The sequence below is a fragment of the Prorops nasuta genome, unplaced genomic scaffold, assembly GCF_024137725.1.
Source record: "Prorops nasuta isolate Cenicafe-Biocafe unplaced genomic scaffold, Cenicafe_Pnas_1.2 PNAS00009, whole genome shotgun sequence".
NCBI lineage: Eukaryota > Metazoa > Arthropoda > Insecta > Hymenoptera > Bethylidae > Prorops > Prorops nasuta.
Window position 1 is genome coordinate 5,323,504 of NW_027116806.1, and position 16,795 is coordinate 5,340,298.

The 16,795-nt window shown below is 32.9% G+C and overlaps 2 protein-coding genes across 4 annotated transcripts; one reads left to right on the top strand and one right to left on the bottom strand.

Annotated features, from left to right (window-relative positions):
- Positions 1-3,559: 3,559 nt before the first annotated feature.
- Positions 3,560-4,937, top strand: LOC136776347 (uncharacterized). Its single transcript, XM_066731799.1, has 3 exons — positions 3,560-3,969; positions 4,031-4,166; positions 4,824-4,937. The coding sequence occupies exons 1-3, from the start codon at positions 3,632-3,634 to the stop codon at positions 4,935-4,937; spliced, it is 588 nt and encodes a 195-aa protein (XP_066587896.1). The 5' UTR covers positions 3,560-3,631.
- Positions 4,264-7,597, bottom strand: Arp8 (Actin-related protein 8). 3 transcript variants are annotated; one of them, XM_066732135.1, is made up of 8 exons: positions 7,486-7,597; positions 7,078-7,245; positions 6,513-7,004; positions 5,960-6,451; positions 5,653-5,872; positions 5,449-5,577; positions 5,206-5,374; positions 4,264-5,087 (listed from the first exon to the last, which is right to left on the bottom strand). In XM_066732135.1, exons 2-8 carry the CDS (start codon positions 7,201-7,203, stop codon positions 4,991-4,993), a joined length of 1,725 nt encoding a protein of 574 aa, XP_066588232.1. In that variant the 5' UTR covers positions 7,204-7,245; positions 7,486-7,597; the 3' UTR covers positions 4,264-4,990. The 3 variants fall into 3 exon arrangements, with proteins under 3 accessions (XP_066588232.1, XP_066588230.1, XP_066588231.1); XM_066732133.1 differs by having other exon boundaries at positions 6,513-7,007; XM_066732134.1 differs by having other exon boundaries at positions 7,321-7,584.
- Positions 7,598-16,795: the final 9,198 nt, after the last annotated feature.

Here is a 16,795-nt window from a genome sequence, read left to right on the forward strand (position 1 = left end):
AATTAAATTAAGAATGTACTCTATTTACTATGCTTATTTCTATACTTAAGAGCTGCTTTCATTATTGTATCATCTGCTGATCGAATGTCCTTTCCAACTACAATAGTATTAATTCTAGTACACCAATTTGAAATAAAATTTAAAGCAATACTATGTACTAATGTCTCGCAAAAATATTCGAAATGTGTGCTGCAATTAATGAATGAAAAATCTAAAGAATTATTTAAAGTTAAAGTAAATCTTTCAATTATTTTTTTTCTAAAACAAAGTGATGCAATATCTTTCTGTAATATAACTTCTGAAATAGACAAGGCTTCTTGAAAAAATTTTAAATGTTGAAACGTTTCATTACAAGTAGTACAATTTTTAAAGATTTTACGTTTACGCAAATTTTTTAAAATCAAAAGAGTTTTGTTACAAGGTTTTCGATCAGTAATTTCTATTTTATTGTCATTAATATTAAAAGCTTCATCTAACGCGGAATCTCTATATGTTGGCTGGTCATTCGATTCTGCAGATCGCACGAAATTCTCAAGAGAGAAAAGAAGGTTTCCATCAGCAGTATCTTCACAATTTGTTTTAACTGTTTTCGATGAGACTAAATTATTGATTAATAAAGATTTAAATGAAAATTGAAACTGGTAACAAGACGGATTGACATTTCTATGTCCATGACTCCGGATCATGCCAAAAAAGTTTTCCAAGGGATCTTGGTTAACCCTTCTTAGCATGAGCTGGTAGATATTTTCTCTATTTAACACATTCCATAATAATTCAAAAGATTTAATAGTTTTAATCCAATTTGATACTGATGGGACCGATTTTTCTCTATTGGTAATTTTGCAGCAATACCTGAGGCCGTTTAATTTTCTTCTTGCTTCTGTCCAAAATTTAAGATGTTCGCTCTTTGGAGTGACTGCTGCGCGTAGAGTATCTTCCGACTTTAAAGTATGCCCGTTAACAGAGTCGAACAAGTCATTGAAAAATCGTAGAACCTTTGCTGTAACCATTGCTTCCTCTTTCGGTATACTCAATGTTCCCATTGATGTATTAATACTCGCTGCAACATAAGAATTTTGTAATTAAATTTTCGTTTTAAAATTTAGTTTTACATCAATTAACTAAGTTTAAAATGATATCACTTACATCCTATATTCACTAAAAACCCGATGAAGTTGGAAAAGGATTTACTGAAAACCTGGGCTGCGTGTTTCACCTTCATCTTAGGAATTTTATCCTTTCTAATATGATATTCAGTTAATTTAGTGATATCCCCCATTTTGAACGCCACGTGTTGATCGATATCATATGCCAATTCAATTATATCCCACGATGCAAAATGCGAATTTAATCCTTCTCCTAGATCAGCCCAATCAACTTTTATATCCTTGGTAAGTAAATTATTCCTGATGCCTTTCAACATATGAGGGGGATCATAAAATATAATAATGTCCTGCCCATTTATTTGGAATGTTCCTTCTCCTATTAGAAAACAAAATATTCAATACTGGATAAAATACATTCTAGTTTTAAGTTACAAATATACAATATATAAACTTACGGTATTCTTTCTTATTCTTGTAGCAGTAGATTGTGCTCTCTCGTATCAAATCATTGAGACATTTCATATTGGCCTGTGATTGGTCGCATACGGTTCCTAGAATGTAAAATCCACATCTAGCTACTGCTTTGGCAACATCTTTTATACAACGCATTAATTGTATAGAATTGGTTAGTGCCTGACAGAAATTGAAAGTGAGTGGAATTTTCCAATCACCTACAATTCCTTTCAGCATAAAAACCAAAGCATGATCAGCTAAACGTGATGTCCTCCTATGGCCCCAATTTTCAAAACCAATGATTTCGTCCAGCTGTGGATCATACTGAAGATTTGGTAGTAGACTTACTTCATCCCACAATAAGAGGCACAATTTTTCTCTTCTCTGCATACGCTGTCCTTGCTCTCTCAAATGTCGAAATATTATCCGGTTGATCCCTGCAGAAAGTTTGACCTGTCCCAAAAATTTGTATAAGCATTTGGTTGATGGTAATATAAATAACTTATACAATAATTTATAAGAAGATTTCGACTGCGCCATTAACGCTAAAGCAAGCACCTTATCATCAAAAGAAATGCGCCTTCCCTGCATATGAAGGAAGACTGGTTGTTGAAGGTATATAGAGGTTGTATATAAAATAATAAAATAACAATAAACCACTTACCTTAGATTGCTTAGAACAGTTCTTCAAGTGCATATCAATAAATTGTTGCTGCACTTTCGTCAATATTTTAAATTTTTTCATAGTCAGTGAATTATTATAGATCTTAGCCTTCTCTAGTCGCTTTTTGTATAAACAGTTCTTTCGTTGAGCCCTCCTATACAATTTATTAGTTGTTGTAGCCACATCATACATTCTTTTTTCATCGGTTGAGAACATGGAGGATCTGGTTATTTCTTTCAGCAAAGGTCGTTTTCTTGAAGCCACTTTTTCTGTAAGAATTTAATTATTAATTAATATTATATTTATTTTCAATCAATAATTATTAAGTTAAATAAATTACTAGTCTTTAGTTTACCAAGTTTAGCTGCTTCGGTGGCATTTGTGTTCATATCATCAGTGTCCATCTCAATAGTTATCGTATCATCTTCTGTGTCTCCATTTAATATAATATCTGTGACCACTTCTTCAGCTTCTATTATTGAAGTTATTGTATTGTCCACTGTGTCTGCATCTACTGTTCCAATCTCACTACCTGAAAAAAACTTACCTTCACTTTCATCCCTTCGCAGTGCAACAGGGTCACTGATATTTTCATCCAAATCCTCATAAGTTTGCGCTGGTGGTAAATTTAAAGTTGGCACAGTATTTTCCTTTAGCCTACGGATAGAAGAATCCATCATTACATCATTTTCCTCAAAATGTTTATAACATACTTTATATTTATTTAAATCATTTAAAGATAGATTGTACAAATCCTGGTTTCTAATTTGCTTGACCCATTCTAATCCAATTGTCTTCTTTGGAATTAAGTGTCCTGGCTCCTTACTCTTGCTTGAACATCCTGGCACAATGCATGAATATTTTGATGGCATTTTCGTAGGCATCCTATTTGTTGATGTTGTCACGTCCATTGGTTTTGAATTCTGCACAAATATAACAATAAATAGAAATTAAAACATATTTTGTAATTTTTCATTCTACCGAATCTAATCTAACACTTTCGAGAACATTGAACTTTACTTACTTTAAAAAGAGAAGAAAATCAGGCAAAAACTATTATTGTATAATTGCCTTCGAAGTTCCTGGCACCTGAAAATAACTTTTAAACACCTTGTAGTGTTTAAAATTGCTGTTGAAATCACTTTACTTTAAGAGCGTTTTTACACACATTCACAGTAAAAGAATTTTCAAACAGCAAGAAAGATGGCGACGGAAAATGGCGGGATATCGGCGTCGTCAAAGTAGCGGCGCTAGCGCCACCTAGGAACTCTGAGATTTTTAGAGGAACTATAACGCTGCCCCCCACTTTGCCTATGAGAGTGTTACCCCCCACCAAGTCCGGCGTGGACCGTGCCTTCTCGTAGTTGCGTAAATTGATTGTTTTCTTTACGGGTTTTTATGTAAAATTATGGATTTCACTTTCAAAGACTTGTATGTTTCTTTGAAAATGATACAAATAGCAAGAGAAAAGCAAGAAGAAAATTTAATCGCTTTATTTAATAATAATAAAACGGTGGCTTCAATCGAGGCAATATCAGTAGAAGAATTAGAGGTTAAGCAACAAATTTATCAGAATTGTTTAGTGGAAGAAGTTAGAAGTGAAGATCCCAAAGATTTTCCAATGCCGAAATCAGTGGACGCTCAATTGCAAGCAATAAAAGGGTTAGAAATAGAGGTCTCTGCTATGCGAAAACTTTTAAAAAGAACAAATGATAGATTAAATAGTATTAAGGAAGATAAATTTTTGTAAGTTTATAACAAATTATTAGCTTCTATTTATTTTCATATTCTAATATTTACCTTTTAGTCTAGAAAAAAAAAGACTTGGTTTAAAGAAAATGAAACAGGCATGTTTAAGCGTAATAGAAAATGATGGCAACCAAACATATGATAAAGAAATTAGAATTACCAAACACATATTTAAGCAAGTGAAGACTGATTTGGTAAGCACTTATAAATTGCAGAAAAACTCAATAAAAAACTGGCATTGTAAATTTAATTATCTTAATAATGGTAGGGATAAGAATTAAAAAAAAAAAATATGGATATTATCATATATTATTTGTGAATAAGATTACAATTTTTACATAGGGTCTTAAAAGATAAGTAAGTCTAAAACATAATTTTAGCAATGATTTGTTCTTGAACACTGTTGTACAAATTTACAACAAAATAGCAATATTTTATTTCTTAGAACATCAGCCTTAAAAGGATCTTCTATACCAATAATACTTATCGAAAATGTTGCTTGATGATACGGCACTGTTTAAATACTTATTTCAATTTCATTATAGCAATTTTGTGACATCAGCAATTTATTTTTGTACTAAAAAGGTCATAATTTAAAAAAAGATGTTCAAATAATTACTGTTATATATAGTATAAAAATGATAAGCAAATTGAAAAAATGGATGTCATGTGAGCTATAAAGGGAAATTCTTTATTAATTTAATAAGCTTAAAAAGAACGAACGCTGGTGGGAAATAATGCTGTAATGTTGGTGAGCATCTTCGATCTGTAATATTGGTGTCAGTGATCCTGATAAAATAATGATACTATATTTAATCATTGTTCAATAATACTCGCTAATTATGTTTCAGAACGCAGTTGTAGAAAAACTTTTTCCAAGAAACGAAAGGATGAAAGATTTTTTAGCAGTGAGTAGAATTTCATTGTTCATAAAATATTATATGATATTATGTATAGCTGGCTAATTTTTTTCATTCTAGCATTTATCATCTGCGTATGTAACAGGAGGTGACGATGTTTATATTAAGCCGAGTCGTGAAATTTTACAGTTTGTAACATATCTTTTAGAGATTGATGTAATTACATTACATAGAAATGATAAACATAAAGTAAAGCTAAAAGAGTTGATGTGAAATTCAATAAGCATGGTAAAAATATATTAACCACTTATTTTAAAAAAAAAATGAAATATACAAACTTTTGTATTTTTAAATATAAAATTAAATTATTTACCACATAAAAGGCGCTCGTTCTCTTAGTATTCTAACGCCAATACGTTCCCATTCTTGTCGGCCAATCCATAATTCTTGTGCAGACTCTAAGCAACTTAAAATTGCTGCTCCTTTCCATGCAGTCATTCCAGGATCCATTTCTTTCGGATGAGTAATTATATCTAGTTGTTCTAGGAAAATTTTTAAAAATTTCTGAAGTACGTACAAAAGAATCTTTAAATTTAATTTTATGAGTTTAAAGTACCTGCTCTGTAAGTGTAAGGAATTTGAAGAGATATACGATTATGAAGCCACATTCCAATGCCTTGGAACTTCATACCTGATCCCACGACCAACACGCAGCTATACATTTTTCGTTTTAAATCGTCGGTGGCTAAAATTAGTTACAAATAATATTTCCGAAACTGTACATGAAAAACAAAGATTAATTCAAATGCTACATAGTTACGGCAACGATCTATGCTTTGAAGCACAGCGTGATCCAATCCTAGTAATTGTTGCGGGCCTACAACAAAATCCCGAGGTGCGTCAATGTCACGATTAGATAATGCACTCGGTGCAGAATCTACATTATCTACGACAACTTCTTCCTCGCCACCTACAGCAGGTGCAATTACTTCTTCTTGTAACTCTAAAGCTTGTTCTAAATTCTCTTTCATTCCTCGACGCTAAAATAAATTTCAATTACTTCAATATAGACAGGTGAATAGAATCAAACCAATTTAACTTTGGTTAAAGGTTGGTATAGTACAAACACTGGTTTCTCTAAGATAATTATCATCGTGTGGATCCTCAGGATCTCCCATTGATCTTTTCTGCACATGTACACCATGTACTCCAGTTACTTTAAACAATTCTGGTTGAAATAAACTGAGTGGTGCAACTAAGCATTCATCTCCAACTTGAAGGGTATATTTTTCTGTCTGAGTTTTTGGTTTTCTGACGACAAAAGTTTTCTCTTGTGATCCACATATATTTAAATCAATGTGACAAAAATCTTTTTTTAATTGATTCAACAATAAAGCATCTAATTTTTCAGAAGGATCACAACTTTTATATGGGAATGCACACTTCTGTAGCAGCCAAAAAAAAGTTTGAGTGATATCTCCACCACCATAATCCATGCGTACTCTTGTATTTCTATGAGAAATACCATCCTCCACGCAAGAGACAGATGTTTTTTGATCACCTACATCAACAACACAAGCATACCCTAAACCAGCACCAAATGTAGCTGCAACATGATCCTAGAAAGAAATACAATAAAATGTAATTAATTGTAAATTTCTTGTAAAAGATATTATAAACCTGTAATAGGAAGCAACCGCCAAAACCAATGTCACATAACATCAATGTGGTCAATTCTTTTAAATAATTCCTATTGTAAATATCTGGTATCACAAGTACTGCTCTATAATGTTTCAAGTCTCTTAATGGAATATCCATTTTTTCAGTTAGAACATGTTCCCAAATAGTTTTCAAATCAGCCATAACAGATCTAAGGCTACCACCTGGGCCTAAGTGAACATTTAAATCTCCTCTCTTATAAGGAAAGTGTATATTATAATCATCATTTGGATTCAAAGAGAGTATATCATCTCCTACTATAATATCTTGCTCAGTTTTCAACCATTCTATTTTACAAGGAGACAATATTTCTGGATTAGATCTTCTGTTAAAAGCTGCTATCTGCTGAGGCGGAGTGGCATATCTTCTCCTACCATCAGACTGTAAGCAAGATTGTAAGGTGTGTGACACTTGAAGTCTTGATTCTTCCATAGCCTGTGTCAGTTCTTTTGTCTACTAAAATTATTCATGTTAAAACATCTTTAAGTTTATCTATTCTTATTACTAGCTAAAATGTCCAACATACCCGCTGAATAACAGTAGGTAAAAAACTATCTTTATATTCTGTTCCTCCAAGTTTTCTTTTTCTAGCAACAGCATTTAATAAAGTATATGGATTTAAATCAGATGCTCTTCCCATCCTTAGGTACATTGATCCAGGATGTATTATTATAATAGTCTGTGCTTGTATCTGCTATAATAAAAATTAATAATAATTTATTTTGTCAATAGATATTAATAATTAATTTTTGCAAATTATATTAAATACCTCCGCGCATGACTCTTGAAACACCGGCATTTTTTGTATATAAATTTTCAGTATCAATTTGAAAAGTTTGAATATAATCAAAGTTATGCAACTATCCAAAAATTAGGGATTCAGCCGATTAAGGGTCTGGCTACAAAAATACAAACAGATCAAAACAATACTAACTTCATTATTATTTGCTATTCCTGCGGTGTCCGATAATCCCTGGACTGCCCGACCCTGTTGCCTGTTGGGCTCATGCTGTCATGCCGCTCATGATCAGCGTTGCCAACTCCGCCATTTTGATTATATTTATACATATATAGTTGTACGCTGTACCAGTGATGCCAGAAATGACTATTTTTTCCACAGAAATAGTTGAACAGGGAGGGCAAACACACAAAGCCGTAAGCCCCTATGAGTGTGAAGTAGCTACTACGCCAGTCAAGAAGAGAAGGTAGGGGTTACTCACACACTTCTTTAGGCCATATCCGTGTGATTAGCATTCTGCTGAGCACTGCTGAGGAGCAGTGAAGTTGAGTGAAGCCAGATCTTGCCTCTCTGTGTACCTTAAATGCTGCGTTTACCAAAAAACTCGAAGCAAATAAAAATCCTTTTCCTAAATTAGTTTTTAATTATTATAAAATGCTTATATGTAGCCATTAATTTAGTAGTTTTGTTAATAAATGCAACAAATGCGTTCTTATAATAATAAATAAGCAGTTGAGGTACAGTAAACTTAATGTTTTTATATTAACCTGCTAACAAATGCATTTCTTTATTTATTATTTAGTCCAATAAGTTAATGGTTGTTAAAAAAAATTCCATGTGTAATGAAAAAAAATTTTTAAATTCTAAACTTCGCCATGACTCGAACACGAGCCCGCCGTGTGACAAACGGCAACCTTACCGTCTATGCTACAGAGCTCATTTCTTATGCCAGAAGCAAAACAGCCTTTTAAAGACTGACTACAATTCTTTCACTAAGGACCGGTTCCACAAGCCTTGTTTAAACTGGATTAAGTTAATTATGCTATATTCTATGTGACATAAAATATAGCAAAATTAACATAATCCAGATCAAAAAAGGCTTGTGGAACCGGGCCTAACTCGTCATAAACGATCAAGAATTAGCTGCAACAATAAATACATTTATCTCCACAGCATTATTGCACTAAATTTATTATGTTTTTAATTTGAAGCATACATTTTACATGAAGATACGATACTTTAAGGGTGTTCATGCAGTATTCTTAATACAAAACTATTCATATGCTCAACTATCATAAATTAATTAGGAATATTATAATATTTGTTATATGTAGTCGAATAACTATGATAAACGAGCATATGAATAGTTTTGTATTTAGAGTATTGCATAAACACCCTTAACGGGATCCCTCATGCCTACTTTACCGACAGTGCAAGTCAATAAACAATTAAGTTAATATAATTCAAATGCGAAGCAAATTGAACAATCGGGCATTTGTAGGATAATGTGCCAGTCCTATAACGAGTCAAACGAACTTAAAAACACTCAAATTAGTTGAAAAATAACGCTGTACCATTGTGCCGCGTTCTTGAAGAGAGGTTACTTTTGGTTATTTCCACTTCAAGAACGCGGGACAGTGGTACAGCGTCATTCTTCATCCGATTTGAGTTTTTTTAAGCTGGATTGATTCGTTAGAATTGGCACCTTGTCATAAAGAAGCGCGTTTTTGCAATTTGTTTCGCATTTTACTTTTATTAAACGAATTGTTTATTGACTTGTACTGTCGGTAAAGCACGCGTGAGGGATCCCGTTAACGGTATCCCTCAAGCCCTCTGTAGCCACCATTACGGAACGAAAAACAAAGGGAGGATTGTACAGCGTTATTTACCGTCCGATTTCAATGTTTTTGGGCTTGTTGGAATCGTTAGGACTCGCACCTTGTCATAAAAACCCGTATTTAAAAAAAAAACGAAAAAAATTGTTTAATAATTCGCATTAATAATATTTAAACGCAAAACAAATCGAAAAATCGGCCTTCTCTATGACAAGGGGTCAGACCTAATGATTCCAACAAGTCCAAAAACGTTGGAATCGATTGAGAAATAGAGCCGTACCATTGTCCCGCGTTTTTGAGGTGGACGAAAACCAAAAATTTTTAGGAAGGAAGCTAGCCTCTCGCCCCGCTTGCAGCTCACGTTAACGTGTTCCCTCATTCCAGCATCCAAACTTACTACGAAGCTTTCCTCATATTTACGCTATACCCCTATCTGTAGCTGTACATATATGTATAAATACCGTTAAAATAATGTTAAGAACAATATTTCATTTTGCCGATATAATGAAATTGCTAAAAATGCAATTATCATTTTGAAATAAAATTGTAGAAAAGGAGATTTATAAAATATAGCAAAATTAACTTAATCCTGTTTAAACAAGGCTTGTGGAACAGGACCATAATGGTCATATTACTCGACTAAACTCAGGCTAAACTACAACAGTATACTATGTTACTTAAACTGTAGTATTGAAACTCGAGTCGAGGAGGTGGAGTGGAGGAGCATGAATACGGGGGAAAGAGCCGATAGAGGTTTGAAGTTTTTAGAAATGCAGGAATCACAAGTAGTCGAAAACGCTGGTCGCTGTGCTCTTGCTAGATAGCGCTGATCTATTTCATCTCTGTTCTTTTTCGCTGCATTGCTGCAATTATGCTGCATTAGTGAAAAAATTAAGACCGCGGCGGCGCGGCACCACCACCCTTTGCTAGATTTCGTGTTGGATTTTGGATTACTTTTTAGATTTGTGAAAATTAATGATTATTTGTGCACTAAATGTAAAAATCTTATTGGATCTAACAAATCTAGCATGAAATTCAGCATAGGGTGCATGCCAAGTCACGCGTGAAGTGCATGGAATGTACAGTTTATGTCACATTTATTATAGAATTTAAGCGTTTATTGGGCGCATATGCGTGACTCGGAACGCACCCATAGTATACCCGGTACCGCAAGCTTTAAATTGAGAAAACATTATGTTTGTCTTATTTCAACTAATTACACCACTATAGAGACCGTGCATACTAGAAGTACTAGAACAATGACAGTGAGATAAGAATATACATATATTGGTGTAGTATGTATACTATGTACAATACGCCTGACGTAAGCAACTATACCACGGGGCACGGATACCACCAACCAAAGCACTATTTACAATTTATTTACAAAAGAGTCCAGTTTAGATTTTGGGAAATGGAAATATCTTGCTCCTATTCTATGTGTTTACTAAAAAAGTAAAAATGGATAAAGAATAAAAATTATTGTAAATTCAATGGATATCAGCTGATGTTTTTGCAAATGCAATAAAATGAAAAGCCATAAAATGTTTAGCTATAGTATTACCTTTACGTTTGATTTATTCCTTCTGTCTCTATCCAATATTAACTAACAATACAATTAAATTGATTGAAATTCATCAACATAATTAAAAAGTTCTCGTATCTCTGAAAAAAACATCCCTAAGATGTCATAAGTTTCGGTCTTATTCTCAATGATTTTATCAATAGTGGCTTCTCTATACGAATGTAAAAGTGCCAAAGAGTCATTTTTACATTTAAATAAAATCTGGATAAGTCTGAAATAGCTTCTTCATCACCCGCCAATTCGATGGCAGTGAGATTTTCTATTAAAGAAATTATGATCTCTTTATTGCCGTTTAAAAGTGAAAAATCAATTTCTCGTGTAAAGAAAGATTTTATTTTGTCCGCTGCCTAAAAAAAATGCTATTTAGTCAACAGTATCTTTTTAACAATAACTATTGAAACTTACAAATATGTAATTGTCGAATTGACCCTTTATTCCCATAATTTGGTGTTCACCAATTTTTGTTCCTTCTGTAGGGTTGCAGGTTTTTTGTAGGAAGCGCCCTCCTTTAAAAAAATCGACATAATATGTGTCGGAATCGCTGGTGCTATTAAAAGTGGTTTTCCACTTAATAAAAAAATGTAGTTGACATATAGCACCACTGCAGCCGAACACCTAATCGCCTTGCAACCCCTTCAAAAATTATGGAAAAATATAGAGGCGATTTATAATAGCTTTTTAAATGCCTCTCTGTAAAGTTGATATTGGTGGTATATTCCTGTCTATTACTTATGCTTGATTTGCAGAGCACTTTAAGTAATGTAGAACATATTGTAACTAGGATTTTTTACAGCTCTCAGAGTCCCTTTGATTATCTTGCATAACTTGATATCTCCAGAGGGCAAATTGTCCTATTGGAGTTGAGAAGAGCGGATGACTTAGCCACGATTCCTTTAATTTCTCCTTCGTCTTTTCTGCAAGATTATCTAGGAATACTGACAAGCTGTTTCCGTTTCTTGCTTCTTTGGTCTTGTTGAGTACTTGTAGCAATAGTAATCCATGCTTTTCAACAATCCTTTCTGTTGCAGGTTGCTGCATATTTACTTTCCACTTAAATATTATCCAGGTCTCCACAGCGAATTTCAATGCCGAATATACATAGATTTGAAAAACCTGTACATAAATACCAAAAACTTAATTAAAGAATTATTTTGCAAATAAGTACAACAAAATATCAAAAGACGACACTATAGAGTTGTGACAAAAGGAATAATGCATATAGAAAGGCATAATATATATAATGGTCATCATCGAGACACCATTCTCTTTTGCAACACATTATATAGTACAGAATATAATCAAAATCTAAGTTAAAAATTAAATTACCTGCTCGCTATCCGGGTATAAAATCATTAGCTCCTTTCTAATTAAATCGAATGAAAATGGTGAAGCGCCTTCGTCAATGTCGAACATATCAACAATCTTCTTTAATTTTGAGAAGAAGCATGGAATAGTATATATGTGTTTAATCTAAAGAAAAAATTGTTACTCTTAATATAATTCATGAAATTGAACTCATAATATCTGGCCAAACTCTGCCAGCTCGAAATAGTCAGACAAAGCAAGAGAAGAATCAAGAACAGAATTTTTATAAAATTTTGAGGTCTAGTCCATAATTAAAAAGATATTAAATATTATAGTTTAAGATGTATGTGTTCTATTATAAAACGATTTTTCGTGCATCAATATCTGGCTTATAAGCAGAGTTAATAAATCTTACAACCAGTAAACATTCTCCAAAAAAATTAATTTTCATCGTTAACAATTTTTTCGATAAGAACTAAGTCGTAAAATACCACGAAAGTTTTTTTTCTTCTAATAATCCTGTTTTCTCTCTATTTTTTTCGGGCTGACAATCTTTGAAGGGATTGACCATAAAAGTATATTCACACGCACACACACAATGCTTATAATTAATTGAATTATTATAAAATATGCACTGTGCCTTCTATACACGTTTACACATACATATATTTCAAAATTTACTCCAATTATAAGGAACCTTTATCATTCATTCATCTAACTTTTGGTAAAAAGAAAAAATAGAAGACAACTAAAAAAAGCAAAACATTCGTGTCATTTCTGATTTATGAATGTTACTTTGAATTTAATAAAATATACTTATATTTTTAATTACACATTCCTGCAGCAACTTAAAAGCACTTTTAACACATCAATTTATGGTATTAGTTTATATAAAAAATGACGAGATTTTCTGTATCAGGTTCTTACACCGCCGGATATAACACAGAGTTTTAAGAAGCTTTTACAAACAGCTACAAGAATATGTAAAAAAAGAAATAAAAGTTTCTACTAAAATATTGAGTCTTTAAATAATAATGTTACTATGAGAATAATAAAATCTAATAACTCTATCACCCTAATAAATCTTCTTTAACTTTGCTGTTTATAATATTTTTTAATTAAGTAATATATATTGGACAAAATCGTATAACTTGTGATGGTTCTTTGTTGGCTAATTACTTCAACTCTGTAACAGTCTTGAAACTCTGCTGCCATATTTTCTTCCAATCTCTAATTTGATTTTGAGATTTGAACAAGTCATCAATATAAAAATTCATCCAGGACCATCTGTGAAAAAAATTCTTCATAAATTTCAATGCCAATCCAAACAGTAGTTGAAAAATGTAGAAGATACATTTTAAGTTATCGCAGCAGTGATGGTCATTTAAGTAACAGAAAAAGGCATATAAGCCTAGATTTTTTCAACTATTGTGTCAGTCGGTGTCAGTGGCAAATAAAGGCTGTTCTATCACTAAACAGCTGCAATAGTGCAATAAGTTTACTAAAATGAATATGTGCTTGGCTTGTTTCCAACTGATTGCACTAGTTCAGCAGTGCAGGAGAAAGAAACCCATGGTACACAGTAGGAAATGGAATTGTGTGTGGTTCGGCTAGCTTAACTGTGTACTTCAACATGGAAAATGATATATTACACTATAGCTGAACCACATACAATTCAATTTTCCACTGTGTATAATGATACATTTTAAATTATAAACTGCATAATATTAGTACAGTAAAACATTTTAAGAGACGTTGATTAACGAAAAGATATAACTTAACTAATAAATTCGGCACTTTTAAAGCATTTGCAGGAATATTTAACCATTTAAATTTGTTAAAATCAATGTAAAGCTTTTCCTATATTATCATTACACCGTAAATCTCTTATTGTTAAATTAACTAACGTTAAAATGAAAAAAGTTTAATAAATTTGCATTTGATATTCATATATTAGTGAAATGTTTTATCTTCTGTGTTAATCTTTAGAAATCTTATTTAATTAATTATTCCATTATAAAATTAAATTTCAAAACTAGCCTTTGGAGACACATTCTTCTACAAACACTGTTGACTTCATTTACAATTTGATTTAGTCTTTTACACGTTAAAGATATAATGCGAAAGTCAGACGGTTTAAAAATTGTATATTCTAATATGCTATAAATTATTTCTGTTGGTAAATCAGTCAAAGTTACAATTCTTGACATTTTTCACGAAAATTTTAAACTGGGCTCTTACACAACTAGTGAAAACGGAATGAACTAATATTGAGAGTGTGTGCATGAAGGGTGGGAAAAAAATGGTTTATTTTGTCTCTTTGCTATTTGCTGTATATATACAGCTACAGGGGTTGTGAATCAGTAGATGCTCCGGGGCTAGAGCACCCCATGTATAAAATATATGAAACATCAAATTAATATCTATATATATATATATATGATTATATAGATTAGAGATCGCCACTGCATAGCTATAGAGCACATGGCAACCAACACAGTTTCATTACCGTGACTTGACGTGTTTGTTTTCATCTTTGCATTAGTGCATATGCATACTAATCGGTATACAAGTGCTTGAAATGCTTGAATTTCTATGCAGTCGAGGTAGTTATGGAGGGAAAGCAGAGCCAGGCCAGCCGAGCAATTATATATACATTATTAAAACCCGTATGCGAAATTTTAAATCCTGAATTGTCATTGGCGGTAGAGAATAGCTCCATTCGAAACAAGGAATCCTGCTTGGTCAGCTTGCTACTCAAGGCAATTAATTAACACGGTCCTAAATTACAACCAATCAAATTCGATTGTTCTGTAAACTGACCAATGAGCGTTCCGCGCGCCGGACAGTCCCATTGTCTACCGCCAGTTACAATTCAGTCTACGAAAGTCCGCGGACGGGTTGTCTAATTGTCAGTGAATCGTGCGTCGCGTTTTCTTTTTTCGTAATCACTGACAATGTTAAGCTTTACGTAACAAAGTGAAATTATTAAAATAAAATTTATTTAAATAAGATTGATTTAAATACGCGATCTGTTTATTTGTTTCAGTAAGTAACCTCACTTTGAGGTATTAGTGCGTGTAACAAGAATCTGCGTCGTTCGTGACCTTCGTGACAGTTTAAACATCCGTGTCGCGTAGTGAAGTTTGAAAAACTTGTGTCGCTTATCGTCATTCAAAATTCGATTAGTGTGCAGTGATATTTTAAAGATCCGCATCGCGTAGTCGGCGTAGTGCGCAGTGATATTTTCAAGACCGCGTCGCGCAGTGCGCGTATACAAATAGTCCCATTTTTACAATTCGTCCCACCAAGTGCGGTTTTAAAGTGAACTTTTCGCAAGTGATTTTCTCCAATATTATCATTGCTGTCTTGGTTTCCAGCATCATGGTCATCTCAATTGTCATCCTGCAGCTGAAGCATCGATGGAATTTCGCCGAAAGAGTGAGTCCCACGGATAAAACCGTGGAAATCTTATTTATTAATCAATGGATGACAGAAAACCTACAGTAGGTTCCAGTCTGTCCTCCTTCGATTAAAATTATTTCTTGTTTTTTTTGCATGTTTTCCAGGTTCGTGATTGCGACTGTAAATATTTTGCGTGTGTTTTTTTTTCAGATTTAGCTTTCCGAGATAGGTAGGCCCTTTATTTTCCCGTATGTCGGTTATGCATTATAGCTTTCGGTGTTAGGTAGGGTTTGTTTTCAGGTTCCTCACTGAGGACCGCCAGAGGAGATTGTCTTTGGCGCTACAAGCACACAACAACATGCGAATGCTATCAAGATTTTGAGATATTAGACGTATTTATTCATAGGCAAATGCTTTTATTTTAATCACACAATGCTCTTCATTATTATATTGTATTTAAAGAAATGGAGTATAATTCTTAATCCTTAGCTGCCACATTGGTGCATTTCCGACCCCATCGTATAAAAACTATATTGCTAAGCTGTTATTCACTTTATTAATTTGAAGCAAATTTTCTAATTATTGTGAGAGGTATTCTTTTAACCGCCAGTGTTGACATATACACAAAAAGTTTATGCAATATTTAAAAAAATTGTTAAAGTGAAAAAAAGCAAAAATTGAACATATTCATGTAAAAAAAATATGGCTCTTCCATTTTTTAATAAGGAAAGTCAAAAATGGAATGACATACTCGTGAAATGCATATTATGAAGAAAATAAGTCGTTTAGTAGTCAACACTGAATATTTTTATTTTTAATTTTAAAATGATACATTTTTAGCAATAAATAATTTGATATTTTACTGCCTATTCATCATAAGTTTTAAACTTATAAGGTCCCTATTTCTTCAGCTAAAAGTGTTCATAGTAAACTTGATGACGGTTGGGGTCAAACTCACCCCACAATGGCAGCTAAAGGTTAATTAGAAAACGTTCGAATTTTTGTAAAATTATTTTAATATAATAATGAAAATGCACGCGTGAGTGATAACAATAAAGTATGAATTTATTTTTAATTGCCGATAATTAAATTCTTGTGACATTTTAAAACTTCCGCTTCGTCTGGTGAAATTTTAAAAACCCGTGTCGCGTAGCGCCATTCAAAATTCGCGTCGTGCGCAGCAATATTTAAAATATCCGCGTTGCGCAGTGCGCCTAGTACAGGTTATATAAGATTCGCGCCCGGAAGTATCGTTTTAAAGCAAACTTTTCGCGATTGATTTTCTCCAGCATCATCATCGGTCCTTGGTCTTCAACATCATGACCATCTCCACATTGTCATCTTGCAGTTAAAGCATCGATGGAATTTCGCCGAA

What these genes read in the sequence shown, in the direction of transcription:
- LOC136776347 (XM_066731799.1), top strand. Translation starts at nt 3,632, where the DNA reads ATGGATTTCACTTTCAAAGACTTGTATGTTTCTTTGAAAATGATACAA. An exon ending in ATTAAGGAAGATAAATTTTT is followed by an intron (nt 3,970 to 4,030) that starts GTAAGTTTATAA and finishes TTTACCTTTTAG; the next exon opens with TCTAGAAAAAAAAAGACTTG. An exon ending in AGCAAGTGAAGACTGATTTG is followed by an intron (nt 4,167 to 4,823) that starts GTAAGCACTTAT and finishes ATTATGTTTCAG; the next exon opens with AACGCAGTTGTAGAAAAACT.
- Arp8 (XM_066732134.1), bottom strand. Translation starts at nt 7,350, where the DNA reads ATGCCGGTGTTTCAAGAGTCATGCGCGGAG. An exon ending in TACCTACTGTTATTCAGCGG is followed by an intron (nt 7,005 to 7,077) that starts GTATGTTGGACA and finishes TAATTTTAGTAG; the next exon opens with ACAAAAGAACTGACACAGGC. An exon ending in GCGGTTGCTTCCTATTACAG is followed by an intron (nt 6,452 to 6,512) that starts GTTTATAATATC and finishes ATTTCTTTCTAG; the next exon opens with GATCATGTTGCAGCTACATT.